The 27,623-nt window shown below is 42.1% G+C and overlaps 1 protein-coding gene and 1 non-coding gene across 2 annotated transcripts in view; both read left to right on the plus strand.

The window, feature by feature from the left end:
• LOC136867430 (endochitinase) overlaps positions 1-27,623 on the plus strand; it is a 274,252-nt gene that overhangs the window by 217,191 nt on the left and 29,438 nt on the right. Inside the window, exons 4-6 of the mRNA XM_067144633.2 lie at positions 4,561-4,726; positions 16,220-16,442; positions 18,080-18,203. Of these exons, the coding sequence (XP_067000734.2) occupies positions 4,561-4,726; positions 16,220-16,442; positions 18,080-18,203 (513 nt within the window). The remainder of the gene's footprint in view (positions 1-4,560; positions 4,727-16,219; positions 16,443-18,079; positions 18,204-27,623) is intronic.
• Positions 21,129-21,201, plus strand: TRNAK-UUU (transfer RNA lysine (anticodon UUU)). The gene has a single exon. It is a non-coding gene; the product is annotated as a tRNA-Lys (tRNA).

The following is a 27,623-nucleotide window of genomic DNA, read 5'->3' on the forward strand; positions in this document are numbered from 1 at the left end:
TTGGTGGTGGTACACGCATAGCGTTGCATGGCGTGCCCCGTCAGGTAAACGTCGCGCGCCAGGTTTACTTGCTGCGAGTCAGGGGTGAATTCTGCTCGCTGCTCCTCCGGCGCATTTCGTTCCCCGCTCTCGGAGCACGTGCGACGGTGACTCACCCTCGGCTCCCGCTCTGCCGAGTCATTGACCGGAACGAAGGCCGGTAGTGACATGCTATGCACGCTTGGTGTGTGTGGCCCCAGCGAGAATTCCAATATTTTATCCATTAATATATTGCCGTGAATTGACAGGGGGCTGATCAGTCCTGCCATACTGGGAGTGCTAGGCGGGGGGAGGGCGCAGTGAGAACTGCACTTTGCCCTCGCTGGTGGGTTGACGGCCTCTGAGTGGTTGGGGTGCCGTGATAACGGCACCCCCTCACACTCCGTCACTTCTCGAAGATCGGCGATAATGTCTGTAGTGGTCCCAGGCTCGCCGACAAATTGCTCTTTCCGAAGCGCATTATTGCTCTTTTGGGAATTGCGAGCCTGGTTCCGTGTGTGTATTTGTGGGGACATTCTAATACGAGCTAGTAGGCGTGGGATGATTCGTTGTTAAGCGGGTCCCTGGACCACAGAGTTCCCTAACTAACCCTAGGAACCGAGAAGCGGTAACCTGTTGGGGCAGGTAGTGTAGTCTCTAGAAGATATCGGTGAGAGGAGATGGACAGCGGAGCGAGAGGCACATACGCCCTTCCGCTACAGCAGTCAAGTTCGTCCTCCCCCTCGCCGAGCTGGGGCGGATTGGAAAGAGGGGCAACAAAGATCGAAAAGGATCTGTGACGCAGCCAGTGACGTAGAACAGGGCAGGTTAGGGAGCAAACACATAACACAGTACACAACCAGCAATCCGAGCAGACGAAGTAGAATTTGAAGAATGAATCATATGCTGGCGTTAATGTTGAAATAAAGGTAGCAGCAGGCAGCCGATGATGATAGCCGACGAAGTAGGAGAACAGGTAGACGATTTATGTAGTCTTTATGATGAGAGTGCGTTACATATCAGAAAGCTAATGCAGCAAACTTCCAATTATAGCCTATACAGGTTGAACAAAAAGTCCATTAACGTTTGACGAGGCAATACTTCACGGAATATTGGAGATAGAGAGGTAATAATTGACAGACATGATTGGCATGACATGGAGTTTTACTGACAATAACAAGGAGTGCACAAACAGGCCAACAGATGGCGCTGGACAGCAAGAAGTCAGTGATGCCGCATGAGACCACTGCCTTCGTGATGTACAGGCCGTACTGTACCTCCGATGACGTCACACAAAGAGGCGAACTGTTTCCTCCGTCCGACCCGTGTAATGCAAAAACATAATGCGTCTGTACCTTTTGTAATTCTGAAATATTTACAAATGTTGTATTAATATAACAGGTGAGATAACTAAAACCTGTAATCGCATCATAACTCGTAAGTCAGGTCTATGTAATTTTAGGAGAAGTAGGTTTGAAATGCGATCTACGCGGTCTAAGCTTCAGTGTTTTAGTCGTCAATGTACCCAACAAATAATTATAATAATAATTTCGTGTGGCTATTTCTAGCCGAGTGCAGCCCTTGTACGGCAGACCCTCCGATGAGGGTGGGCGGCATCTGCCATGTGAGGTAACTGCGTGTAATTGTGGTGGAGGATAGTGTTACGTGTGGTGTGTGAGTTGCAGGGATGTTGGGGACAGCACAAACACCCAGCCCCCGGGCCATTGAAATTAACTAACGAAGGTTAAAATCCTCGACCCGGCCGGGAATCGAACCCGGGACCCTCTGAACCGAAGGCCAGTACGCTGATCATTCAGCCAACGAGTCGGACAACAAATAATTATTATGCATTAATACAAATATGGAGACAACAAACGTGCATTAATAAACTTTACTTTCATACCTGTAGATGGCCATAAATACAATGGCTTTCTTGGCTTTTTGTTGTTGTTGTTGTTGTTGACACTTCTGGCACTAAGCTTCGAAGACTTTCTTCAGACCCTTTCTTCATTTCAAACATTTGTATCACGTTTTGTTTAGGAATAGTCCATGTTTTCCCAAATATTAATGCACTGATCAGCCATATCTATTTGTTACTTCTCACATTCACGGAAACTGCCGAGGGATGGGTTTTACTCACATTAAGTTTGGGGAGAAAAGGCAGCCCGTACTCAACATTACGAACCCAAGAAATAATCGTTTGTAGGTTCCATTGGTTACTGTCCACTTTTATACTTGTTCTGTATCAACAATAAAATGTTCTGTTGTAAATCTGTGTAACAAGGAAGTCAAAAGCAGAACTCATCATTAGCTCTGGAAAATGAGTGAAACATACACCTTTATTCTTCGTAACAGGTATTTTTTCGGTTGGGATTTTCGTTTTTCAGAAAGGTAACTGCCCCCATACGAAGAAAATGAAAATATTAATGTCTATTTACTTGTATAGTTGTAGTTTCACCGTGGTATGCACAAGATCTTAGCATTGTGGCAACTACGAACTTTCACACACTGTAGTTAAATTTGTAGCACATTATATTTCCACTAAAACGTGTTTTACGATAACAATTAAATGAATAAATTACACGAGAAGTATTACGTCCTTTGAATTTACATTACTCACCACGTGAAGATACCATGCCTAATCTAAACTACGAAGTCTCATTATCTTAATAACAGCTGTTTACGTAAATTCTGATGTGATAAATTTAAAGAAAAACACGTAATATACTTATATATACATTTTTGTCTCTCAACGGTCACAATTAACCTAAGAATGCCCCCAGTCCTTATGGATTACATTCACTAGTACAATTTGTAACATTCGATTAGCTCGCCTCAATTGATCAGCTGATTGGTTTGGCGCGCTTTCTACAGTACGGCCTGTATATTACGAAGGCAGTGATGAGACCAGTGTACAGTATAAAATGAGCTGTCGTGAATACCGACCATCCTGGATAGAAGAAAAACACAATAACTGTAAATATTTATAGAATGTAAGAAGTTGCAACTCCATTGTAAACCAACAGCAAACTGCACATTGTTAACAAAACCATTCTAAAAATGAAACTGTTGTAAGAAACCTCGAAACAGCAATAAAGCACATAGCCACAGCCAAAATCCCCGCTCCCCCACCATCTCCTTCACCATAAAAAACCGCCCTACTTATCCCCCTACTGGATCAAACCTCCAAAGACGCCGAATCTCCTGCCCAGAGAAAAAGCGTTACCTTATTTTTGAGAGGGCGTCAGATGCGCCTGCAATCGCGGCTGTTGACGTTACCAGAAACGGCGCTGTTAGTGAAGTTCTATTTAATTTATTTTTGTGTCAATAAAACCCCATGTCATGCCAATCATATGTTTCAATTATTACCTCTCTAACTTCAATATTCCGTGAAGTGTTGCCTCGTCAAATCTTAACGGATATTTGGGTCACCCTGTACTTCGTATATGCACATTTACATCAAACCTGCAGTTCAAAACTGTACTTTCGGTATAAGTGAATAAATTAGTATTGTCCTTGCACAAGTATACTTTACATGCCCTACAAGGAAAACATTTCAGTACCAGTAAGGTAAATTGGAGGAAAATATATTTTCTGATGAACAGATTTTAAGCATTTTTCTGTTCTTGTACTGTATGACAGGGGCTGCCTGGTCGAGGCGGTAAAGGCGTGCTCGGTTCGCCCGGAAGACGTGGGTTCGAATCCCCATCAGGAAGTCGTAAAATTTAAGAAACGAGATTTCCACTTCCGGAGGTGCAAATGGCCCTGAGGTTCACTCAGCCTACACCAAAAATGAGTACCAGGTTAATTCCTGGGGGCAAAGGCGGCCGGGCGTAGAGCTAACCACTCTACCCCATCACGTGCGGCCTCATTAGACCACTTCTTTACTCAGTGAGGAATCCCACCTCTACCGACTCAAGGGCAGTGTCCTGGAGCATGAGACCTTTGGGCGGGAGTACCATCCCGGCATTTGCCTAGAGAAAAAGTGGAAAACCATTTCAAAATTGGCTGAGGTGGAAATCGAACCACCTCAACTCACTTGATTTCCCGAGGCTGAGTTGACCCCATTCCAGTCCTCATACCACTTTGTAAACTTCGTGGCGGAGCCGGGAAACGAACCCGGACCTCCGGCAGTGACAGCTAATCGCACTAACTTCAGACAATAATTTTCTGGACATCTTCTTTGATAAGTTTTTCTAATTGCCCAGTAGCTTTTCACTCGTTCTGATCTTTTCTGTCGTTCCTCATCTGTAAATACCTTTTTCATTGCATGTCATTTGTCTACTTTTGATTTAAATCTCATTTTTATGTTTTTCAGTTTCCTTAAATAATCTGTTGTGTTTTGTAAATGGTTTAGATTTTATTTGTAGTTCTTCCATATCCTCTCTAATTTCCTTAATCAAACCCATTTGTTGCTTCAAATTCCAGATTTTCTCAATAATTTGTCTTGGTAATCTGGTTTCTGATGTCCTCAGAACGTTATTTATTTATTTATTTATTTATTTATTTATTTATTTATTTATTTATTTATTTATTCCTCAGAACGATGAATATGATGGCGGCTTTGCGAACTTCACAGCATTGCGTGAACGATACCCACATCTGAAGACGCAGTTGGCTCTCGGTGGATGGGCTGAAGGAGGTTACAAATATTCACAGCTGGTTTCAGACGGCGAGCGGAGGTGTACAATGATCGAGAGCATAGTTCGTAAGTTTCATTTAATAATATTTCTACAAAACGAAGTTGATCTTATTTATCGTCCTCCCTTCCCCTATTCGCGTAACTTTACTGTCACTAACCTCACTTTACATTATTTCAGTTCTCCCACTCAAGAAACACCAGATTTCCTTAGTGGAGTTATTGACTTCTCAATTAGCTTAACATTAACACCACATTGTTAGCGTTGTGTAAACAAAACAAAAACAACAAAAAGCAATCTTCAATTCTTCGGTCATATCATGCGGCGTGGCTGAAGGATTTTTCTGCTGGTAGTTGTGGTGACTTTAAAAATATATATATTTTTCTCGAGACTTCACCTCGACACTTTGCGAAAATTCCGGATTTTTTGGTACACGCATACATAGAAATGGTGTTCCGACATAAACGGTCAACACTGTCCCACTCCAGTACTGAGAAGGAAGGCAGGGAATGAAGGGGTAGTACTGAAGGCCACTCCAGTACCGAAAAGAAAGGAAAGGGGGAGAGAAGGAAGTTGTGCTGAAGGCACAGTGTGTGGATTACTATACATCCACCTCTGTGCCCATTTCAATCACATCAGTCATGCAGCGAACTGTCTACCTGCAGCAATGTGTTAAGCGAGGAGGTGGTGGGACGCCATGCTTTGTTTATATCGGGATACCATTTCTGTGCATGCGTATTCTTCGTTATACAGGCACATATGGCTGAGGCATAATATTGTGAATATCAGCTCCTCCTCACACTAACCGTTGAAGAAAGAAGAAGAAATCTGATCATTCGAAAAGTCCGCTAATCCTCGGAGGGTGAAAATTAAACATTTTATGGGCTTTTGAAACTTGATTCCAATGGAGTTAGAAGTAAAAAATAAAATAAAAATGTATAATTCTCCGCTACACATTATAGCATAGAATAATGGATATGTTTTCAAATTTAGAAGACGAGAGAGCGAGCCTCTCTTAGTAGCCTCTTACGATGTGCAAAAGGAGATAAAGTGTTCCGAGAAATCGAAAGAAATATGTAGCATCATATGTCTGCTAATCCAGCACACAACATTCCCATGCCACGTTACAAGATATAACCCTGCGGATGGGAGTGGTAGAAAGAACACTACGGTATCCCCTGCCTATCGTAAGAAGTGACTAAAGGGGCCTTAGAACATTTCGAAGGATCGGACCCCTTCCATATTTTCCTCTGTTTAGTGTTAAATATAGTATTACCTAATTGGAATTTAGCTAGAATACTAACAGGTAGGCCATCCCAAGAAGATACGCCGCCTCTGGCTGTTGCACATGACGTCATCCTGAGGATAGTTCTACCGCCAGATTTAATGCCTTATGTGTTACAGGGTACTGTTAGCTGGGTGTTTTTGAGTTAATCTTGTTAGATATTTTAATTACGCTCCAATTAGTTATGAAATACAGAACTCAGGCAACTTTAGAGGACATAACATCTATTATTTAAAATTAGTACGAAAACATAGCGCGTCAAATCTGTAGCTGTAATGAAATGAAATGTCGTATGGCTTTTAGTGCCGGGATATCCCAGGACGGGTTCGGCTCGCCAGGTGGAGGTCTTTCTATTTGACACCCGTAGGTGACCTGCGCGTCGTGATGAGGATGAAATGATGATGAAGACAACACATACACCCAGCCCCCGTGCCATTGGAATTAACCAATTAAGGTTAAAATCTCAGACCCGGCCGGGAATCAAACCCGGGACCCTCTGAACCGAAGGCCAGTACGCTGACCGTTCAGCCAACGAGTCGGACTGTAGCTGTAATGATACACACACACACTCACGGAGGCGATTGTAAAAACTGAGAAAAATAAAAATTGATGAACAAAGCACTAGAACTAATAAGCATATACATTAGGTAAACACTGAATTCAACACTTGTCAACTTAACATAAAAGTAAATTGTTGCCCAAATTATTATAGTTAATTATAACAGTTTAAAAAGGAAGAAAAATACGAGCGTTATATGACATGTACAATAAGTTACAGGAAGTGCAATAATTTAAGAATATTTTGTTATACATCTAGACTTACATTCTGTTGAGGATTAGATAGAACTCGTCTTGAACGATGATGATCATCATCATGGTGGTGGTGATGATGATAATGATGCTACCCAGAGAAGATTTCTTTTTCAAAGCATTCTTTCGTAAAATGTCCATATATATTTTCCGGTTTAAAGTGTCTAATCCTAATGAATGTTCTTGTTCTTACAAGTAGCGAAATTATTTTTTGTGAATTTCAGGGAACTTGGAGCTTACATTAGACACTAAATATTTTATCACCCATTCGCACTTAGCGTTTTGTGATCCATGGGAACTGCAGAACACTACTCCAAGCTGCTTTATTTTACACATCCACTCACAGATAACGCCTCCCAGTTCAGAGATTGCGGAAATCCAGTCGAATCTATCGGAGTCCACTGTTTTAGGGATACACTGAACAGAAAACGAACCCAGAGAACTAAGAATGTGTTAACTTTTAAAAGTTATGTAACCTGAAAGATATCCCAAAGCCTCAGGTGTTACGTCAATGGCATTATTTATTTATTTATTTATTTATTTATTTATTTATTTATTTATTTATTTATTTATTTATTTATTTATTTATTTATTTATTTATTTATTTATTGCACACTAGAGGACTTAGTGTCCCAATTACAGTGGCAACTACGACAGATAAGCTACAATTAACATGGTGAAACTTATATCTAAACTATATTCTACAATTTTATCCAATTTCCTATAATCTATATATATATAAAGTAGCTTGTCCTGACTGACTGACTGACTGATTCATCATCGCCGAGCCAAAACTACTGGACATAAAGAAATGAAATTTTGGGGATACATTCATATTAAAATGTAGGTTCTCGCTAAGAGAGGATTTTTGGATATTCCGCCGCTAAGGGGGTGAAAAGGGGGTTGAAATTTTAAAATGAGTGTATCTATATCTCAAAACTTTAAAAGTTTATAGATGTAAAAATTGGTATTTAGAATCTTCTTTAAAATTAAGGAAACACGTATTTTTTTGTTTTCAGAAAATCCCAATAGGAGGGGTGAGAAACGGTGACAAAGGGGTTGAATGCCTTTAATCAGGATACCGGTACTTATATCTCAGAAACTGAAGATATTACAGACCTGAAAATTGGTACACTTGATCTCTTTTAAAAATAAAGAAACACGTATTTTTTCTTTTTGGAAAATCCAATTAATGGGAGGGGGAAAAGGGGGGTGAATTATTAAAATGAGTGTATCAATATCTCAAAACTTTGAAAGTTTACAGATGTAAAAACTGGTATTTAGAATTTTAATTACAAATAAAGAAACACGTATTTTTTGTTTTTGGAAGATCCCAATAGGAGGGGTAAAAAGGGCTGAAAAATGGGTTGAATGCCTTTAATGACGATACTTATATATCAGAAACTGAAAATATTACAGACCTGAAAATTGGTGTTTGGGATCTCCTTTAAAAATAAAGAAACACCTATTCTTTTGTTTTTGGAAAATCCAATTAATGGGGGGTGTGAAAAAGGGGTGAATTTTGAAAATGAGTCTATCTATATCTCAAAACTATTAAAATTTATAGCTGTAAAAATTAGTATTTAGAATCTCCTTCAAAAATAAATAAACATGTAATTTTTTGTTTTCGGAAAATCCCAATAGGAAGGGTGGAAAAAGGTGAAAATTGGTTGAATGCCTTTAATGAGGCTACTTATATTTCAGAACCTGAAGATATTACAGACCCAAAAATTGGAATTTGGGATCTACTTTAAAAATAAAGGAACAGGTATTTTTTCCTTTCTTCGAAAATCCAAATAATGGGGGGTGAAAAGGGGGGTGAATTTTTAAAATGAGTGTGTCTACATCTTAAAACTTTAAAAGTTTACAGATGTAAATTTGGTATTTAGAATCTCCTTTAAAAATAAATAAACACGTATTTTTTTTGTTTTCGGAAAATCCTAATAGGAGGGGTGAAAAGGGGTTGAATGCCTTTAACGAGGATACTTATATCTCAGAAACTGAAGATATTACAGACCTGAAAAAAGATATTTGGGATCTCCTTTAAAAATAAGGAAACATGTACTTTTTGTTTTTGGAAAATCCAAATAGTGGAGGGTTGAAAGGCGGGTGAATTTTTAAAATGAGTGTATCTATATCTCAAAACTTTCAAAGTTTACAGATGTAAAAATTGGTACTTAGAATCTACTTTTAAAATAGAGAAACACGTATTGTTTTGTTTTCGGAAAATCCCAATAGGAGGGGTGAAAATGGGTGAAAATAGTTTAATGCCTTTAATAAGGAACCTTATTTCTCATAAACTGAAGATGTTACAGACCTGAAAATCGGTATTTGGGATCTCCTTTATAAACAAAGGAACATGTACCTTTTGTTTTTAGAAAATCCAAATAGTGGGGGGGATGAAAGGGGGGGTGAATTTTAAAAATGAGTGTATCTATATCTCAAAACTTCAAAAGTTTGCAGACGTAAAAATTGATATTTAGAATCTCTTTTAAAAATAAAAGAACATGCATTTTTTGTTTTCGGAAAATCCCAATAGGAGGGGTGAAAAGTGTGAATAAGGGGTTGAATGTCTTTAATGAGGATACTTATATCTCAGAAACTGAAGATATTACAGACCAGACAGTTAGTATATGGAATCTCCTTTAAAAATACAGAAACATTTATTTTTTGTTTTTGGAAAATCTAATTAATGGGGGTTAAACAGGAGTGACAAATTGGGGTGAATTTTTAGAAAGACTATATCTACAGTATATCTCAGAAACGTAAAATGTTGCAGACGTAAAAATTGGTATTTGGAATCTCCTGTTAAAGTAAAGAAACAGGTATTCTCGGAAAATCCAATGAAGGTTGGGGGGGGGGGGGTAAAAATTGACAAATTTATTGAATTAATTGTAGGAGGATACTTACATCTAATAAAAACTAAAGTTTTTACGGACGTGAAAATTGGTATTTAGATCATCTTTAAAAATAAAACGACGCGTTTTTTTGGGGGGGAGGGGGCGGAGAATCATTTTTGGGGGCAAGTGTGAAAAGGAGTTGAATTCGAATTCATGAGGACACATATCTCAAAAACTGAAGATAATCGGTATTTAGAAGATCCTTTACTATTAAAGAAACAAGTATTTTTGCCTGAAAATTCACTTAAGTGGGGGCGGGTATTGTGAAAGTAAGTGAAAAAAGTAAATTATTTTTATGGGAATACTTATATCTCAAAACTGAAGGTAACATACGTGAACATTGGTATTTGGAATCTCCCTTAAACATAAAGGAACACGTTTTCTTTCTTGGGGGGGGGGGGGGAAGTAAATCAACTTAACCGCGGTAGGGTGAAAACGGAGGTGAGACCAATTGATTTTACTGTTCCTAATGTACTTATAAGGAGCCTCCGTGGCTCAAGCGGCAAATCCCGGTCACTCAATGTGAGATTTGTGCTGGACAAAGCGGAGGCGGGACAGGTTTTTCTCCGGGTACTCCGGTTTTCCCCGTCATAATTCATTCCAGCAACACTCTCCAATATAATTTCATTTCATTTGTCATTCACATAATCATTGCCCCAGTGGAGTGCGACATGCTTCGGCAGGGCTTATTCATTCCATTCCTGACCCGATTGAATGACTGGAAACAGGCTGAGGATTTTCAATGTACTTATTCTGATCATAAACCGATCATTTTTAATCTCTCCTGGGTTCGTTCTCAAGAGCCATCTTTTCCTTTGGAGAACCTTCATAGATTACAGTAGATTCTTCTGGCATATAAACAAAAATTTAAACATATTTGAAATAAACGATAGATATATGGTTGACCGTGCAATTGTTCACCTCTGTAATAAGGTCAACAATGCACGGAAGTATGTCATTCGTATCGCCAGAAGTCCTGCGCACTTGCCTACGGGCGACAATGGTGCTGGTCATACTGTCATCAATGACAACGGCAGCAGATGTAATTTACCGCCAAGTAGAGGTTCAGTACCGCCAAGGCACCCAAGACGACACCACGCCGGATCTCCTCAAGGATTCGATCCACATTAAAAATGCTTATAGGAAAAGATGGCAAAGATTTAGGGACCCAACTGACCGGGTGGAATACCTGGACCTATCCCGGGAAGTACGAAATCGATTGCTGGATAAAAGATTGAAAAATGGGAGGAACGTTGCCGTAATCTCTCAGAAAACGAGTCAGATCGCGAATATCGGTGGGTTATATATAAAACGATAAGCATTCAATTATAAATTTCAGTATAATACCGTAGCGAAGCACGGGTATCTTGCTAGTATTGATATAAAATATGAAAGTAATTTTCTAAAGACTAAAGAACCTTATGTTAATGCGGTGGAACAACACACGACAAAGTAAAATGATAAAATAAATGAAACAATACATTATATTACATAATATTGATATAACATATGAAAGTATCTTTCTAAAGACTAAAGAACCTTATGTTAATGCGGTGGAACAACACACGACAAAGTAAAATGATAAAATAAATGAAGCAATACATTATTATGATTGGGGGCGGTATCTGTTTCATTTTTTAACAATTTCTGCATTTAAGATTTTTAGATTTCCGTAACCCTCACAGTTTTTCTACAACGCTGATGCATTAAATTCAATTTCGTGTGGCTATTTCTAGCCGAGTGCAGCCCTTGTTAGGCAGACCTTCCGGTGGACGGCGTGGTGTGTGAGTTGCAGGTATGTTGGGTACAGCACAAACACCCAGCCTCCGGGCCATTGGAATTAACTAATGAAGGTTAAAATCCCCGACCCGGCCGGGAATCGAACCCGGGACCCTCTGAACCGAAGGCCAGAACGCTGACCATTCAGCCAACGAGTTGGACACACTGATGCATAGTTCGCTGGTAATGAACTTGCTAAAACCTTCATCACTTTCAGGTGGTTGCAATTATGTAGAAGGCTCACTTCTACCATCTGTAACAGATACACAAGATGATAAGGGATTCTCACCTGCACTTCCTGTTACTATTAACAACCGCATTCTGCTTTTTTTTTACTTTCAACGGTGTGAGATGATTGTAGAATGCACCAAGTCCTCGAATTCTGGAAAATAACTTCTCTGAGCAATCTTGAATCAGCCTTGATGTTAAAATGTACGTAGCTCCGACAGCTTTCATGTCACTGTCGAGTCCAAAGAGTGAATTGATGAAAGTAATGAAACCCTTTTGAGACGGAAGGAGATGCTGCTTGTTATCAAATCCAACGGCAGACCAAACCCATTCCGAAGAGGTGTTTTGTCATTCTTAGGATATCTGGACTTTAATACATCAAACGTATCATTCACAACATCTTTAAATTGGCCTTCCTCATCTTTATTTGAACTGTATGGGAGAGCTTGAGCAGTGCGGCAAGAAAACAACTGGGCAGCCATTCGAACATTCTGTCAAGTGCGTCCTGTTACACTGAGATGATAGGTTATAGTTAGTTCGCCTTCTTGGCTTCCTAGGAGATCCTCCATTTACTTCTTGCTCATCACCTTGCTGCTAGGAAAAGTGATTCCTTCATCTAGAAAATGGTTCCTAAGGAGTAAAATCCGGCGAGGGACGTCACAGAAGACCCATATTTTTCTGCTTTGATCAACCGTGTTTAAAAAATGTTTTATCAGAAGAAATTCCTAGCTCCTTCCGCACCATTTAGTTTTTTACCGTTCATGTCACAAGTTCAGCAACAATGTGAATTCCAGCATCTTCAACTTCTCTGACAATATGCTGGTCATGGTCACATCGAAGTTATAATATATAGGTTGTTTCCAAGGCGAAAACAAGCCACGAAACATTGCAACCAGTATATTTTTATGTGGACCTAGAATTACCGTCATTAGATGAATCGTAACACACATGACCATCTGTATTCATTTCGTCGAAGTTGATAACTGCTATCTTTCGAAGCACTTTTATGTTTCTGCCTTATCCTTAATGAGATCGATAACCTCTTTCAGAATTCCAGGTTGACATTTAAAATGCTTTTTTTGGAAGCCTCACTTCACTCCCTTGGTCTTGCTCAGGAGGGACCGAATTTGGCCCGGAGAAAAGCATTGAGACAAGACACGCTTCACTTCTCTACGTACTTCTTGTTTAGGACTGTGCTGACATTTTTAAAAGGTCTTTGGACTTTTTAGGGCCATATTATATTTCCTTAATAACAAATTTTCCGTCTTCACTCTGTGTATTTCTGTTTTCAACCGACTGATTTCTTCTTTTGTGTTTTCAGCTATCTCAAGAGCGGTATCTGCAATTGTTGACTGGTGAAGTTCTAGTTTCTTGAGAGATAGATCTGCTATTCTGCTTTGAGGATGGTTCTGACATCTCCGATCTTGGGTGGACATCGCCTATAAATAAAAATAATTTATTGTTAGTCTTCTTCTTCTTAATCTGTTTACCCTCCAGGTTCAGTTTTTCCCTCGGACTCAGCGAGGGATCGCACCTCTACCGCCTCAAGGGCAGTGTCCTGGAGCTTCAGACTCTAGGTCGGGGGACACAACTGGGGAGGATGACCAGTACCTCGCCCAGGTGGCCTCACCTGCTATGCTAAACAGAGACCTTGTGGGGGATGGAAGGATTGGAAGGTAGAGACAAGGAAGAGCGAAGGAAGCGGCCGTGGCCTTAAGTTAGGTACCATCCCGGCATTTTCCTGGAGGAGAAGTGGGAAACCACGGAAAAACACTTCCGGGATAGCTGAGGTGGGAATTGAACCCACCTCTACTCAGTTGACCTCCCGAGGCTGAGTGGACCCCGTTCCAGCCCTCCTACCACTTTTCAAATTTCGTGGCACACCCGGGAATCGAACCCGTGCCTCTGGGGTGGCAGCTAATCACACTAACCAGTACACCACAGAGGCGGACAATTTATTGTTATTAGATAATTATAAATAATTTCTGTGCCAACAGAAAATGAAACTCATCCTTGCAAAACAAAGAGGGAAATATAGTAATAAGAATAGCCTATTCACAATAATTTCAGATTTTTTTCATTCAGAATATAAATACGATAAATATGTTAATACCAATAATGGAACAAATGTTACCTGATCGTCATCATTTCTTGAACTTGAGGCGGTAGAGGTTGGATCCCTTGCTGAGCCCGAGGGAAAAGCCAGCCCCTGTCGGCAAACGGATTAAGGAAGGAAATACTTTAAAAGAAGGGTATTTCTGTATCGGCCGCATCCACAGTACGAAGGAAATGCTTTTTAAATTTACATTTCCATGCCAGTTAGGAATATTTTGAGAGGGTATCTGCCTTAAATTTCCTTTTTACTGGCAAGCCCAGCAATTTGTTTCTTGAGTCCCTTTCAGTCCGCCTCTGTGGTGTAGTGGTTAGCGTGATTAGCTGCCACCCCCGGAGGCCCGGGTTCGATTCCCGGCTCTGCCACGAAATTTGAAAAGTGGTACGAGGGCTGGAACGGGGTCCACTCAGCCTCGGGAGGTCAACTGAGTAGAGGTGGGTTCGATTCCCACCTCAGCCATCCTGGAAGTGGTTTTCCGTGGTTTCCCACTTCTCCTCCAGGCGAATGCCGGGATGGTACCTAACTTAAGGCCACGGCCGCTTCCTTCCCTCTTCCTTGCCTATCCCTTCCAATCTTCCCATCCCTCCACAAGGCCCCTGTTCAGCATAGCAGGTGAGGCCGCCTGGGCGAGGTACTGGTCATACTCCCCAGTTGTATCCCCCGACCAAGAGTCTGAAGTTCCAGGACACTGCCCTTGAGGCGGTAGAGGTGGGATCCCTCGCTCAGTCCGAGGGAAAAACCGAACCTGGAGGGTAAACAGATGATGATGATGATGAAGTCCCTTTCATAGTCATGAGAGCTGAAATGTGCGGAACAAATTCTAGCCGTGTTATTGTTGATTTTATCGCCTCTCTTACACCGTAACATCCTTTTAGCCCGTAAACTATCTTTTCTTTGGAAGCCGTGATAAATTATGTTCTCAGTATTTTTACACTCTGCAACAGCGCTGTTATTCCTGATTTCACTAATTCATTGCACTAAATAACAGCACGTATTCCACACTTTACTCACACAGTGTACTAATTCACATACCAGAGCTGACCGGAAACCGCTTACTAACGTTACCGCTTGGAAAAGTGTTCTCAGAGTGACGTTACCAGCCATGAGAGCAGTAAGCGCGGGAACGCGATTCTGGCACCTCCTAGTTGTACCTTCTCGTAAAACAGTAATCTAGAGATGGGCATTATCGACTGATAACTATCGAACTAGTCGATAGTTTAAACTATCGTAACAGTCGACTACTTTAAAAACTAGTCGACTGAATTCAGTCGTATTCCCGTCATGCATCTCCCACGTTTTGCTCTCCAGTTAGCACTAAACAAGTCGACTGAATTCAGTCGCACTCCCGTCACAGCGAATGGAACTATCGGTTTATGGTCACTTCGGATATGTAATATATAATATGTTAACTTTATAGGTACCTACTTAATATGGCGATTTTCTCTTGTCGTTTATGTGCTCTTTATTTCGTTGCATATTTGTTTATATTAATTACGTTATTCATTTATAACTATAATAATAATCTAGAAAATACAGTAGTACGATAGTGTGTTTGGCTATTCTCATATATATCTTGATTGTGTACTACAGCAATAAGTTTTTCATATTATTATTGTTAGCATTGTTCGGGAATAGAGCCTCGTTGTCGTCTTTCTACGTTTCACTGTCCATTTAGCACCAAGAAAGGCCATTCGTATGATGTTGGTTCGTATTAAGGGCATCTCTCTATTTGTTAGCCCCGTGTACGGACGAGTGCGTAAATCGGATTCTGGTATCCGCTGTCCGAGAATGGAATACGGAACTGGGATATCCAGGTGGTGCAGCTTCTTATTCCTAATGTGGAGCGAAGTGGACTTCTGGGCTGCGAACGTGGGTCTCTTTGAATAAATTTGTAAGTCACTCAATATAACATTTTTTTTTTTTCTAATGGGTGTCTATACAAGTGATTTCTAATTATTCGTAATTTGCGTTAAATTGAGTCGAATTCGTAAAAGTACGACTCTCCACTTTTGATACGGAGAGTTTCGACTGGAAACATTCGAATGATTTTCATGGAATGACTACTTGCGTGATATGAATACTTTCATTCGACTGTTCAGTCTTCTCAACAGGAAGTAATGAATACTTTTGTTCTACTGAAAACATTCGACTATTCAGTCGATAGTTCGAAGGGACTATCGCCCGAGTAGTCGATAGTGGTTTTCAGTCGATAGTGCCCATCTCTACAGTAATCACTACCAGCCCACCACTCATAAAATACAGAAAATGTAGTGACAATAAATATCTTAATACCTTGATTTGTATGACCCGTTTACTTGAATAACATTTTCTTAAATTTATCAGTAAGAATGTAACAGAAATATTTTCGAATAGGTTGGGAAATCTTCCTGAAATTTTTTAGCAACACTGTGTTATCTCTAGGGATTGTATCTTCTTACTGTTTCAGATTACATGAATTGGTATGGCTTTGATGGCTTTGACTTAGACTGGGAGTATCCCGGTGCTGCGGATAGGAATGGAACTCGTAAAGATAAGGATAATGTCTACTTTTTCCTGGATGAATTGAGGAAAGCGTTCGACGCTGAAGGCAAAGGATGGGAAATAACAATGGCGGTACCATTGTCAAAATTCCGCCTAAAAGAAGGCTACCACGTACCAGAGCTATGCAAGTAAGTGTAGATAGAAAGTACCTTGCATCTAATAACATATGTACTTGAGAAACACGTTTTAGGCATTCCCCTTAACTACCATTTCATCCACAGTGAATAAACAGATTTATACCCTAAATTGTCATCATCATCATCATCATCATCTGTTTCGGCTTTTCCCTCGGACTCAGCAAGGGATCCCACCTCTACCGCCTCAAGGGCAGTGTCCTGGAGCTTCAGACTCTTGGTCTATTGTACTGAATAAATAATAATAACGTTATTAGCTCTACGTCCCACTAACTACTTTTACGGTTTTCAGAAACGCCGAGCTGCCGGAATTTACTCCCGAAGGAGTTCTCTTACTTGTCAGTAAATCTACCGACACGAGCCTGACGTATTTCAGCACCTTCAAACACCATGGGCTGAGGCAGGACAGAACCTGCCAAGTTGGGGTCACAAGGCCAGCAACTCAACCGTCTGAGCCACTCAGCCCGGCAAATTGCAGTAACTTCTTCCCTGAATTTACATAGACTACAGATTTTCATTAAAATCTAATCAGCCATTTCCTCTTGATGCGCGTACGTATGTACAGAGATAGGGCCTACATACATACATACATACGGAAAATGTAAAAAAAAATATATTTTTTTTCGTACTGTGGGTACGGCCTATGCAGAAATACCCTTATTTTACAATCATTCCTTTCTTAACCCGTTTACCGTCCAAGGTTGGCTTTTCCCTCCGACTCAGCAAGGGATCCAACCACTACCGCCTCAAGGGCAGTGTCCTGGAGCGTAAGTCATTATGTTGTAGGGATAAAACTGGGGAGGAGGACCAGTATCTCACCTACTATGCTCAACAGGGACCTCGTGTGAGGGGTTGCAAAGATTGTAAGGGGTAGACAAGGAAGAGGGAGGGAGGGAGGCTTTTTTTTTTTTTTTTTTTTTTTTTGCTAGTTGCTTTACGTCGCACCGACACAGATAGGTCTTATGGCGACGATGGGATAGGAAAGAGCTAGGAGTGGGAAGGAAGCGGCCGTGGCCTTAATTAAGGTACAGCCCCAGCATTTGCCTGGTGTGAAAATGAGAAACCACGGAAAACATTTTCAGGGCTGCTGACAGTGGGTTTCGAACTTAAGAACCTACTATCTCCCGAATACTGGATACTGGCCGCACTTAAACGACAGCAGCTATCGAGCTCGGTAGGGAGGGAAGCGGCCGTGGCCTTATGTAAGGCACCATCCCGGCACTTGCCTGGAGGTGAAGTGGTAAACCACGGAAAACCACTTCGAGAATGGCTGTGATGGGAACTGAACACCCCCTCCACTCAGCTGACCTCTCGAGGCTGAGTCGAGAATACCTTCATAGAACAATGCTCGGTGTCTCGTGGACTGAACATGCCACTGATGGTCAAGTACCGAATTACAGAGCACAAACTGCAAAAGAGAACTGCTGACTAAATGCGGAAGAATTGCATACCTAGGGCATGCTTTACTTGATTAAAAATATACAACTTTTTAATTAATTCTGAAAGGGATAATTGAAGGTCGTAGACGTGAACATCATGCCTTAGGATCGCAGTGATAGGCCTCTTAATATACACATCATTGTTATGTTCAACATCTGTATAGTCCTTTTATTAATATCTTTCTTTTGCAGATTGGTGGATGCAGTTCATGTAATGGCTTACGACATGCGAGGCGTTTGGGCTGGTTTCGCAGACGTTCACAGTCCTCTGTATACTCGGCCATTCGACAAAATGGGCTTCGAGAAGCTCAATGTGGTAACTATACAGATACATTTTCTCTAAATGTAATCTAAGTTAGTAATATATGGGAGGAAAGTGACCAATTTTCTCAGCTGCTTCAGTATTTGCGAGCCAAAAAATCTAATTTGATTGCCGTAATAGAAGTCATAGAAATCTTTCCATTTCCTGCTGCATAGTAGAATGTATAATTGCATAGCATTTCTTGTGGGAAAGTCCAAAAATCATAATGAAGTAGAAACATAAAATAGAAATAAATATTAAAAAAGAGTTAAAGAGAAATATTATTACAGGTTTGAAGTTTCACAGGGAGCAAACTCAAGAGAGAACTTCACAACACCATCAAATGCCGAAGAACTGTGTACCTAGGACATGCTTTATGTATGTTCAGTCCGTCAGCGATGCCGCTGGTGGGATCCTCAACAGCTCTGCCATCAGCTGTCATAGATGGCCTAGGCATCACTGAAGAGGCGTTCTAGGAAAATGAGGAGTGAGGTAGTTTCCCGTTGCTTTCCTCACCGAGCCAGAGTTGCTATTACATATCAGTCTGCCAAGCCCACTGAAATGCATACACCAACCGACCCTATGAGCAACATTTTCACACCATTCATAGCAGGGACTGGCTGCATAAGGATTGGCATTACTAACATCGCTCATACCTCAGTCACTTTCATATTGTCAAAGCCAAGGATAAGACAGAGACATCTATGAAAGTAACAAAATTGCTCTAGCCCATACCAGAAGACACAGTGCACTGTAAATACTAGGTCCTGCCAGCAAAGGCGGTAGGACATGCTTTACGTGGTGAAAATTATGCATTTTACACCTAATTCTAAAGGGAAGAATTGAAGGTCGTAGAGGAGTAGGCAGAGGTAAATACCATGCTTCAAGATCTCAGTACATTTCACATTTTTCCTCACCGTAATAGCTTAGTAAGGGAATAAGCAACAGCTTGGTCAGAGAGAGGGCGTAACCTTCTAGTTAGCCCGCTCCACCCCTTCATGGTGGGGAATGAAAACTTGTTTAAAAAAATCAACAGGCGTATTCTTCACTAAGCATCGATAGCATCACAGGTTATCACACAATGAAATTGTTCAAAACTCACGTATTCGGCTAGCTGCGTGCCACATTTCCAGACGTCAGTGGCTATACTCACCAGCTGGGGATGGCGGACCTCAGCAACTGTGGCGGTGGCGAGCAGTTACACACAGTACAACTTATTGCCTTTGAATGTCTACTGCGAGAGTTTCACTTTGACAGATCTTCATCTCGTATTCAATGAAAACCTCCAGTGGATTTCCAAATAATCATATGGTTAATGAATAACCGTAAGTTCTTCTTCTTCTTCTTCTTAATCTGTTTAGCCTCCAGGGTTGCCTTTTTCCTCGGACACAGCGAGGGATCCCACCTCTACTGCCTCAAGGGCAGTGTCCTGGAGCTTCAGACTCTGGGTCGGGCGATACAACTGGGGAGGATGACCAGTGCCCCGCCCAGGCGGCTTCACCTGCTATCCTGAACAGAGGCCTCGGTGGGGGATGGGAAGATTGGAAGGGATAGACAAGGAAGAGGGATTGAAGCGGCCGTGGCCTTAAGCTAGGTACCATCCCGGCATTTGTCTGGAGGAGAAGTGGGAAACCACGGAAAACCACTTCTAGGATGCCTGAGGTGGGAATCGAACCCACCTCCACTCAGTTGACCTCCCGAGGCAGAGTAGACCCCATTCCAGCCCTTCGTACCACTTTTCGAATTTCGTGGCAGAACCAGGAATCGAACCCGGGCCTCCGGGGGTGGCAGCTAATCACACTAACCACTACACCACATAGGTGGACACCATAAGTTCTTGAAGGACATTGTAATACCGATCCTTCATTTTTTTACAAGTTGATTTAGGTCGCACCGACACACATGTCTAATGACGACGATGGAAAGGGAAAGGGCTAGGAGTGGGAAGGAAGTGCCCGTGGCCTTAATTAAGGTACGGCTCCAGCATTTGCCTGGTGTGAAAATAGGAAACAACGGGAAACCATCTTAAACCATCTTTAGGGCTGCCGATAGTGTGGTTCGAACCCACTATCTGCCGAATACTGGATACTGACCACACTTAAGCGACTGCAGCTATCGAGCTCGGTTATTTTAATACCGTTCGCCATTAACAGTCGCCTCCATGATTCACATTTCTAACAATCCTTCCCATATAATCATTATTACCAGCAAGGCCTGATCTCATCGTACATTCTCTTTTGTCATAAATAAGACCTAGGGTTTCATATATTGTGAATGGAATTACTAATTATCATTCTTAATCCGTTTACCCTCTTGGGTTGGATTTTCCTTCGGACTAAGCGGGGATACAACTGAGAGGAGGACCAGTACCTCGCCCAGGTGCCCTCACCTGCTTTGCTCAACAGGGGCATTCTGTGGGAATGGGAAGATTAGAAAGGATGGACAAGGGAAAGGGAAGCGACTGTAGCCTTAAGTTAATCACAATGCCGACATTTGCCTGGATGAGAAGTGGGAAACTACTGAAAACCACTTCAAGGATGGCTGAGGTGGGAATCGAATTCCCACTACTCAGTTGACCTCCCGAGGCTCATACCACTTTTCAAATTTTGTGGCAAAGACGGGAATGACACCCGGGCCTTCGGGGCTGGCAACTAATCACACTAACGGCTACACCACCGAGGCGGACACGGTAAGATTTTTCCAAATGGGATAGAGCAGAATGGTGAAACTTCCCTAGCTGGACATACCGTCAGGTTACAACCGAGCTGACTTCCAAATTCATGATCACAGAGGCTGGTGCTTGAATGTTCTGAGGTGTCCTGGTTAATACTTAAGTACTGTGTCATGTAAGGATGTGCCAAATTTATGAAAGATCGATATCCTCATGAAATTTGCGAACCCTACGCTTGTATACCATTGCATTGGCCAGATACGCTGCGAGCCCGGATAGCTCAGTCGGTAGAGCATTAGGCTTTTAACCTAAGGGTCCAGGGTTCGAGTCCCTGTTCGGGCGTGTATTTCTAATCTATATGTTCCAGGCAGCTTCTTCACATGTTTGCCTGAAAGACAGAGGGAGTATTCAGTCAAATCTGCTTAGAAGCTGACTACCGTAGGCCTACATGTAGCGCTACTTGATTTAATACAGATAAATAGTTGTCAACACTCGAAGATTGAATAGCAGGGAGCGCTTTCTATGAAAATGAAAATCCGCAGCCTGTTTCCAGTCATCTGACCAGGTCAGGAATGGAATAAATAAAGCCCCCATCTAGCGGCGAGGTAGGAAATGTGCCGGCTGCCGAAGTCTGCCGCAATCCTCTGGGGCAATAATAAATAACTGACAGATGAAATGAAATGTTAATGGAGAGTGTTGCTGGAATGAAAGATGACAGGGAAAACCGGAGTACCCAGAGAAAAACCAGTGGAGAGACGCCGACGCGCTGTCGCTCGAGCCACGGAGGCTTCCGGTTTCTATCTTTTTCTGAAATAATAGTAATAATGACGTCCTACCAACTACCTATTATCCTTTTCGGAGACGCCGATGTGTCGGAATTTGTTGCTCAGGAGTTCTTTTACGTTTCGGTGAATCTACCGACACGGAGCTGATATATTTCAGCATTCAAATACCGCCGGACTGAGCCGAAATCGAACTCACCAACTTGTGCCCGGGATAATAATAATAATAATAATAATAATAATAATAATAATAATAATAATAATAATAATAATCTCTGTCTCTGTGGTGTAGTGGTTAGTGTGATCAGCTGCCACCCTTGGTGGCCCGCGTTCGATTCCCGGCTCTGCCACGAAATTTGAAAAGTGGTACAAGGTCTGGAACGGGCTCCACTCAGCCTCGGGAGCTGAACTGAGTGGAGAGGGGTTTCAATTCCCTCTTCAGTCATCCTCGAAGTGGTTTTCCGTGGTTTCCCCACTTCTCCTCCAGGCAAATGCTGGTACGGCACCTAAATTAAGGTCACGGCCGCTTCCTTCCCTCTTCCTTGTCTATCCCTTCTAATCTTCCCATCCCCCACAAGAAGCGGCCGCAGCCTTGAGAAAGTAACCAGCCCTGCATTTGCCTGGATTTGAAACAACCTTTTCGAGGATGGCTGACGCGGGATTCGAACCCACCTATCACCCGAGTTCATAGCTGACTATGGCACAACGCATTGAGTTAACCTGACAGCAGGTGAGACTCAAAGTCTCACGCTCCAGGACAATGCTCTTGAGGCGGTAGAGGGAAAAACCAACCCTGGAGGGTAATCGGATTACGAAATAAAGAATAATGTATCTAATAATAATAATAATAACATGTTCTGTATGTCCCTTTAAATAATATCAGTTGTAAGACATGCCGGATTTTTGGAATTTTGGCCAAGAACTGACCGACTAACTAATACCAAACCAAACCAAACCCCATGGCACTACAGCCCTTGAAAGGCCTTGGTCTACCAAGCGACCGCTGCTCAGCCCGAAGGCCTGCAGATTACGAGGTGTCGTGTGGTCAGCACGACGAATCCTCTCGGCCGTTATTCTTGGCTTTCTAGACCGGGGCCGCTATCTCACCGTCAGGTAGCTCTTCAATTCTAATCACGTAGGCTGAGTGGACCTCGAACCACCCCTCAGGTCCAGGTAAAAATCCCTGTCCTGGCCGGGAATCGAAACCGGGGCCTCCGGGTAAGAAGCAGGCACGCTACCCCTACACCACGGGGCCGGCTGACTAACTAGTACAGCACTCATAAATTTAGCACTCTACTGTATCTGGCGTTAGAGCGCAAGAAGTAAACAAGCAGTTGTTCTTGAAATGGTCGGGGGTAATCATAGTTTAACCGTGTAATACACCTCTTTTGGCGCTGCCATCACTGTTACTGTTTCGCTATGAAGGCTCGGTGGGGCTTTTTGAGCATCCAATCTGCCTCCGTGCTCATAACTTAACGGATACAGTTACACCATGACGAATAATATACCTAGTGTATTCACTCCGCTCTCTCAACGTTGTCGTTGGTGGCCCCACAGGAGTGTGGCGCTGCAGTCGCAATGAACCAGCTACAACAACACGTGCTCCAAAATGTCGACGAATGTAAGTTATGGTAACCATTTCAACACCTATCGAGGGAATTTGTTTATTTTGATATTTTCGGAAAGTCTATTAATATCTATGCAGTGCTTTGTGTGCGCAATCAGCTAGTTTTCTATTATTTCGTGAAAATATCGTACTGTTTCGTTCCTTGTTGTAAATCGGGTTACGGAAGGAAGCCTGATGGCAGACGATCATTTTTCATCGCCAAAGAAAACGGTGAAAACGTCGAACTTCCTTGTGTGAGGTGGAAACTAAAACCAGGAGTGATGCCCCATATTTTTCTACATTTACCAAAATACCTATACTTTTCTTTTTTTACTTAGTCGGTCCTCTTCTACTTTGCATTGTCGAGGTTTTCCAGAGCGCGTTCTGTCTCGGGCCAGCTCCTTCACTCTCCTCCACTCTCCAACCCTGCCTTCGACAGCGCATCTTCTACCCATGTTCTTCTGGGTTTCCCGCGCGGTCTTGCTCCATGCATTCTGGCATCCAAAGCTTGTTTAGCCATCCTGGTGTCATCCACTCTTTGAAAATACCCGAACCATAGTAACTGGCTCTGTTCAATTTTCTCGAGCACAGGTAATACGACAAAACTAGTTCTGATGGTCAAGTTCCTGATTCTATCCCTTCTCGTTTTCCCCTCTAGTTTGCAGAGAAATCGCATTTCTGATGCCTGAATTCTACTCCGATGTTTGCTGGTCAATGTCCAGGTTTCACAGCCGTAGAGCAAGGTAGGGAGACATATCACTTTGTACACACGAAGTTTCGTGGATTTAGTCACAGATGGATTGTTAAGGAAATTTCTCTTCAATGCATTGAAGAGGCTTGGAATCGAACTGTAATTTCACCATTCATTCTACCATCTTGCTGCACTGTAGCTCCAAGATATTTAAAATCTGTGGTCTGCTCCAAGACCGTACCGTCATTCAGTGCGATCTGGTGTGGGTTATGCTGCCGTGATATCATCATCATGGCCTGAGTCTTTCTAGCATTGTTTATCATGCCTCTCTTTTCCAGCTCTTCTTCCCAGATTAACAAGTTCTTTTGAAGGTTTCTTTCCGAGTTTCAGCGAAGGCACAGTGGGTGATATACGCTGGCTTCAGAAACTTATAGCCAAGCTTGTTTTTCTGCACCTAACCATTGAGTGATTTGATGACGTCATCCATTAGGATAATGAAGAGAAGTGGGCTAAGGATTCACCCTTGTTTAAGTCCCATTGAAAACTCAAACTCCGAGGATTCTACATTGCAGGTGCGAACATAATTTCGACATTTTCTGTACAGGCTTTGAATTGCTGTATTTAGTTGTTCATTGACACTTCTTTGCTTCAGTGTTTTCTAAATTTCATCTCTAGGTATGGTGTCAAAGGCTTTCTCTAGGTCAATGAAGGCCAAGTGTGCCTGTTTTCCATACCTCATCAGTTTTTCACTGATTTGTTTAATGCTAAATATGAGGTCTGGGGTGCTTTATCCTGGTCGGAACCCACACTGCGCTTCGTCCAACTGTGGTTCTATAACTTGCTTTAGTCTGTCTTCCAAAATCCTTGCATATATTTTCCCCAGCACACTCAGGAGCGATATCCCACAATGTTTTTTGCGATCTCTGTTATCTCCTTTCTTGAATATTGGCACAATGACACTGTACTCCCAGTCGGCTGGTATCTTCTTTGTTTTCCAGGCAAGATTGATAATCCGGTAGAACAAGTCTTCGCCACTTTTGCTCATAAACTTGAGCATCTCAGGTGCTATCTGATCATGACCTGCAACTTTGCCTAGTTTCATCTTCATCAATGCACACTTTAGTTCACCGGTCCAACCTTCCTCTTGGTGCTGCTGTTCTTCTCCAACCTGATCATTATCCCTGGTTTCCATATCCCCTCCTGGCATTTCTTGAAAGTGTTCTTTCTACCGTTCCATGTAAGAGGCCACCCAACAAGCCTATCAAATGGCGGTGAAACAAAGGATTAACCTACTGGAATTGCCACTTATGGGAGGAGACCAACTGGAGGAGGTATGGCGCCTCTTCAAGGAGATAATCCTTGAAGCCGCAGCCGAAGTCTGTGGAAAGTCCAGCGGAAGGCAACAGCAGAAAAGGATACCATGGTGGACGGAAGGGGTAAATGAGCTGGTTAGAAAGAAGAGGGAACTGTGGAAGAAGTACTTGGTCACAAAACACCCAAGTGATTAAGAGGCCTACAAAAACTAAAAGATTGCAGTGAAGAACGCAGTGAAAGATTAAAAAAAAAAAAACAAGCGTACGAAAAGTTCGGAGAAACAATGGGAAGAAACCTCCAAAACAACCAAAAGCTGAAATCTTTACGAACAGATGAGCAGTGTCCCCTTAAGTTCTTAAAGGACAAAAGCGATAACCTCCTCCGAAGCGCAAGTGAAAATACCTATACACAGAGCTGAAATCGCTAAAGGCACCCAGTAGAAAAAAAGAATGAAGACATTATCAAGATGATAAAGAACAAGAATCACGATGTGAATGAAGCAGTGATGGCAACAGTGAGCGGTAAGCTTCAAGGTCAGACTAGTTGTAGTCATATTCACGGCAAGTCTAGTTCTCTTACTGATGCCCAAAATCCAATAGTGTCCCTCATAAGGTGACTAAAGAAAGCAACTCGTAATTTAATGCGAGTTAAATGTCTTTCCTCAGTCAAAGCTAGGATAAATTTCCTACAGGAGAAGATTAAAAACACGGAATGTTTCATGTTTTATGTGCTCTGTTTAACATGTATTTTTTTTTAAAGAATGTAAAGCATAATATTGCTTTTGCTTTTCGTAATGTTCCATTTTATCTCACCGGGCAAGTTGGCCGTGCGGTTAGGAGCGCGCAGCTGTGAGCTCGCATCCGGGAGATAGTGGGTTCGAACCCCACTGTCCGCAGCCCTGAAGATGGTTTTCCGTGGTTTCCCATTTTCACACCAGGAAAATGCTGGGGCTGTACCTTAATTAAGGTCACGCCCGCTTCCTTCCTATTCCTAGGCCTTTCCTGTCACATCGTCGCCATAAGACCTATCTGTGTCGGTGCGACGTAAAGCAACTAGCAAAAAAGCATCTTATCTCGCGTGTTCTCTTATTAAAATCCAAAGATATTTCTTCGTGGGGACTGGGAATGATAGTATTATTCATAAGTTTAAACAATTATTGGGTGTTGTATTTTGTTATTTGGGTATCAGTGTAACCTCCACTAAACAGCTGACCGTGTAGCCTTGATGATTTGCTCCACTAGCGCCGCTCTGCGGGAGCGCGCTTGAACTCGTTTATCTCACCATGGCCGACTTGATGCGTCGCTCTAACTGGAGCGCAGAGAGGGATCCAGTCGGCCGTGATCTCATTAGGTCTTCTATTCGTCATGGTTACACATTATTTATGGTACGCCCCGTGGGGATGAGCCACATGTACCGCTGTATGAGGGTGTTGTCTGTGGGTGTAGGTGTAATTGTACGGGGTAGGAATGGGAAAGAAGCGGTCGTAGCCTTGAGAAAGGAACCAGTCCTGCATTTGCCTGGATTTGAAATGGAAAGCCACGGACAAACTTTTCGAGGATGGCTAACGCGGGATTCGAACCCACCTGTCTCCTGAGTTCATAACTGGCTATAGGCCTACCGCAATACACTGAGTTAACCCGACACCCGTAGGTCATTGATTACGATGGCAAAGTTTTATCATATGCTGCTTAACATTAGTGCCCGGAGTCACCACTTGTAGCGCAGGTATCTAGGCGAACCAACGAGCTAGAAAGCTCGTTGAGGCGAACCATGTCTGTCGTTTGTTTATTCACGGCCGACTGGATCCCTCGCTGCGCTCCTTACACCGGCCTTCACAATTGCTTGTGTAGCCCAACATAAAGCTGCAATTGGAAAGTTTCGCCATAATGCCTCTGGAGCGCTGGCCTCCTAGTAATTGACAGGAAGCTGTATACCGCAAATTTCCAGTTTTATTTATATTGTTTTGTTGTAAATGTTAACAATGTGTTCGCAATGAGGTGCTTGTTGGCTTGATATTGAGAGCTGATAGTTATGCGCTAGTGAGTTTATTTTTTGATTGTGTAGTGTGGTGATTATATTTTAAAATTGTGATTACAAATCTTGGAATTTGTGACATTATTGTGCGTCTTTTTTGTACTTCGAACAGAAAGTTTCTGCAAACAAGAACAAATGTAATGAGTGACTCAAAGTGATATCTCTCTGTAACTTTGTCTTAAACAAGAATGTTAATTTATGCGCTAATTCGTTTTCTTAATGGTGTAGTGATTTGCTTTTCTTTGACTGTGTTTGGAAATATTCGAATACGAAGGTTGGAACTTACATAGTGGCAACTATTTATATACATCAGATACAAAAGAGTTACATGATAGCA

Source organism: Anabrus simplex, chromosome 3, assembly GCF_040414725.1.
Source record: "Anabrus simplex isolate iqAnaSimp1 chromosome 3, ASM4041472v1, whole genome shotgun sequence".
NCBI lineage: Eukaryota > Metazoa > Arthropoda > Insecta > Orthoptera > Tettigoniidae > Anabrus > Anabrus simplex.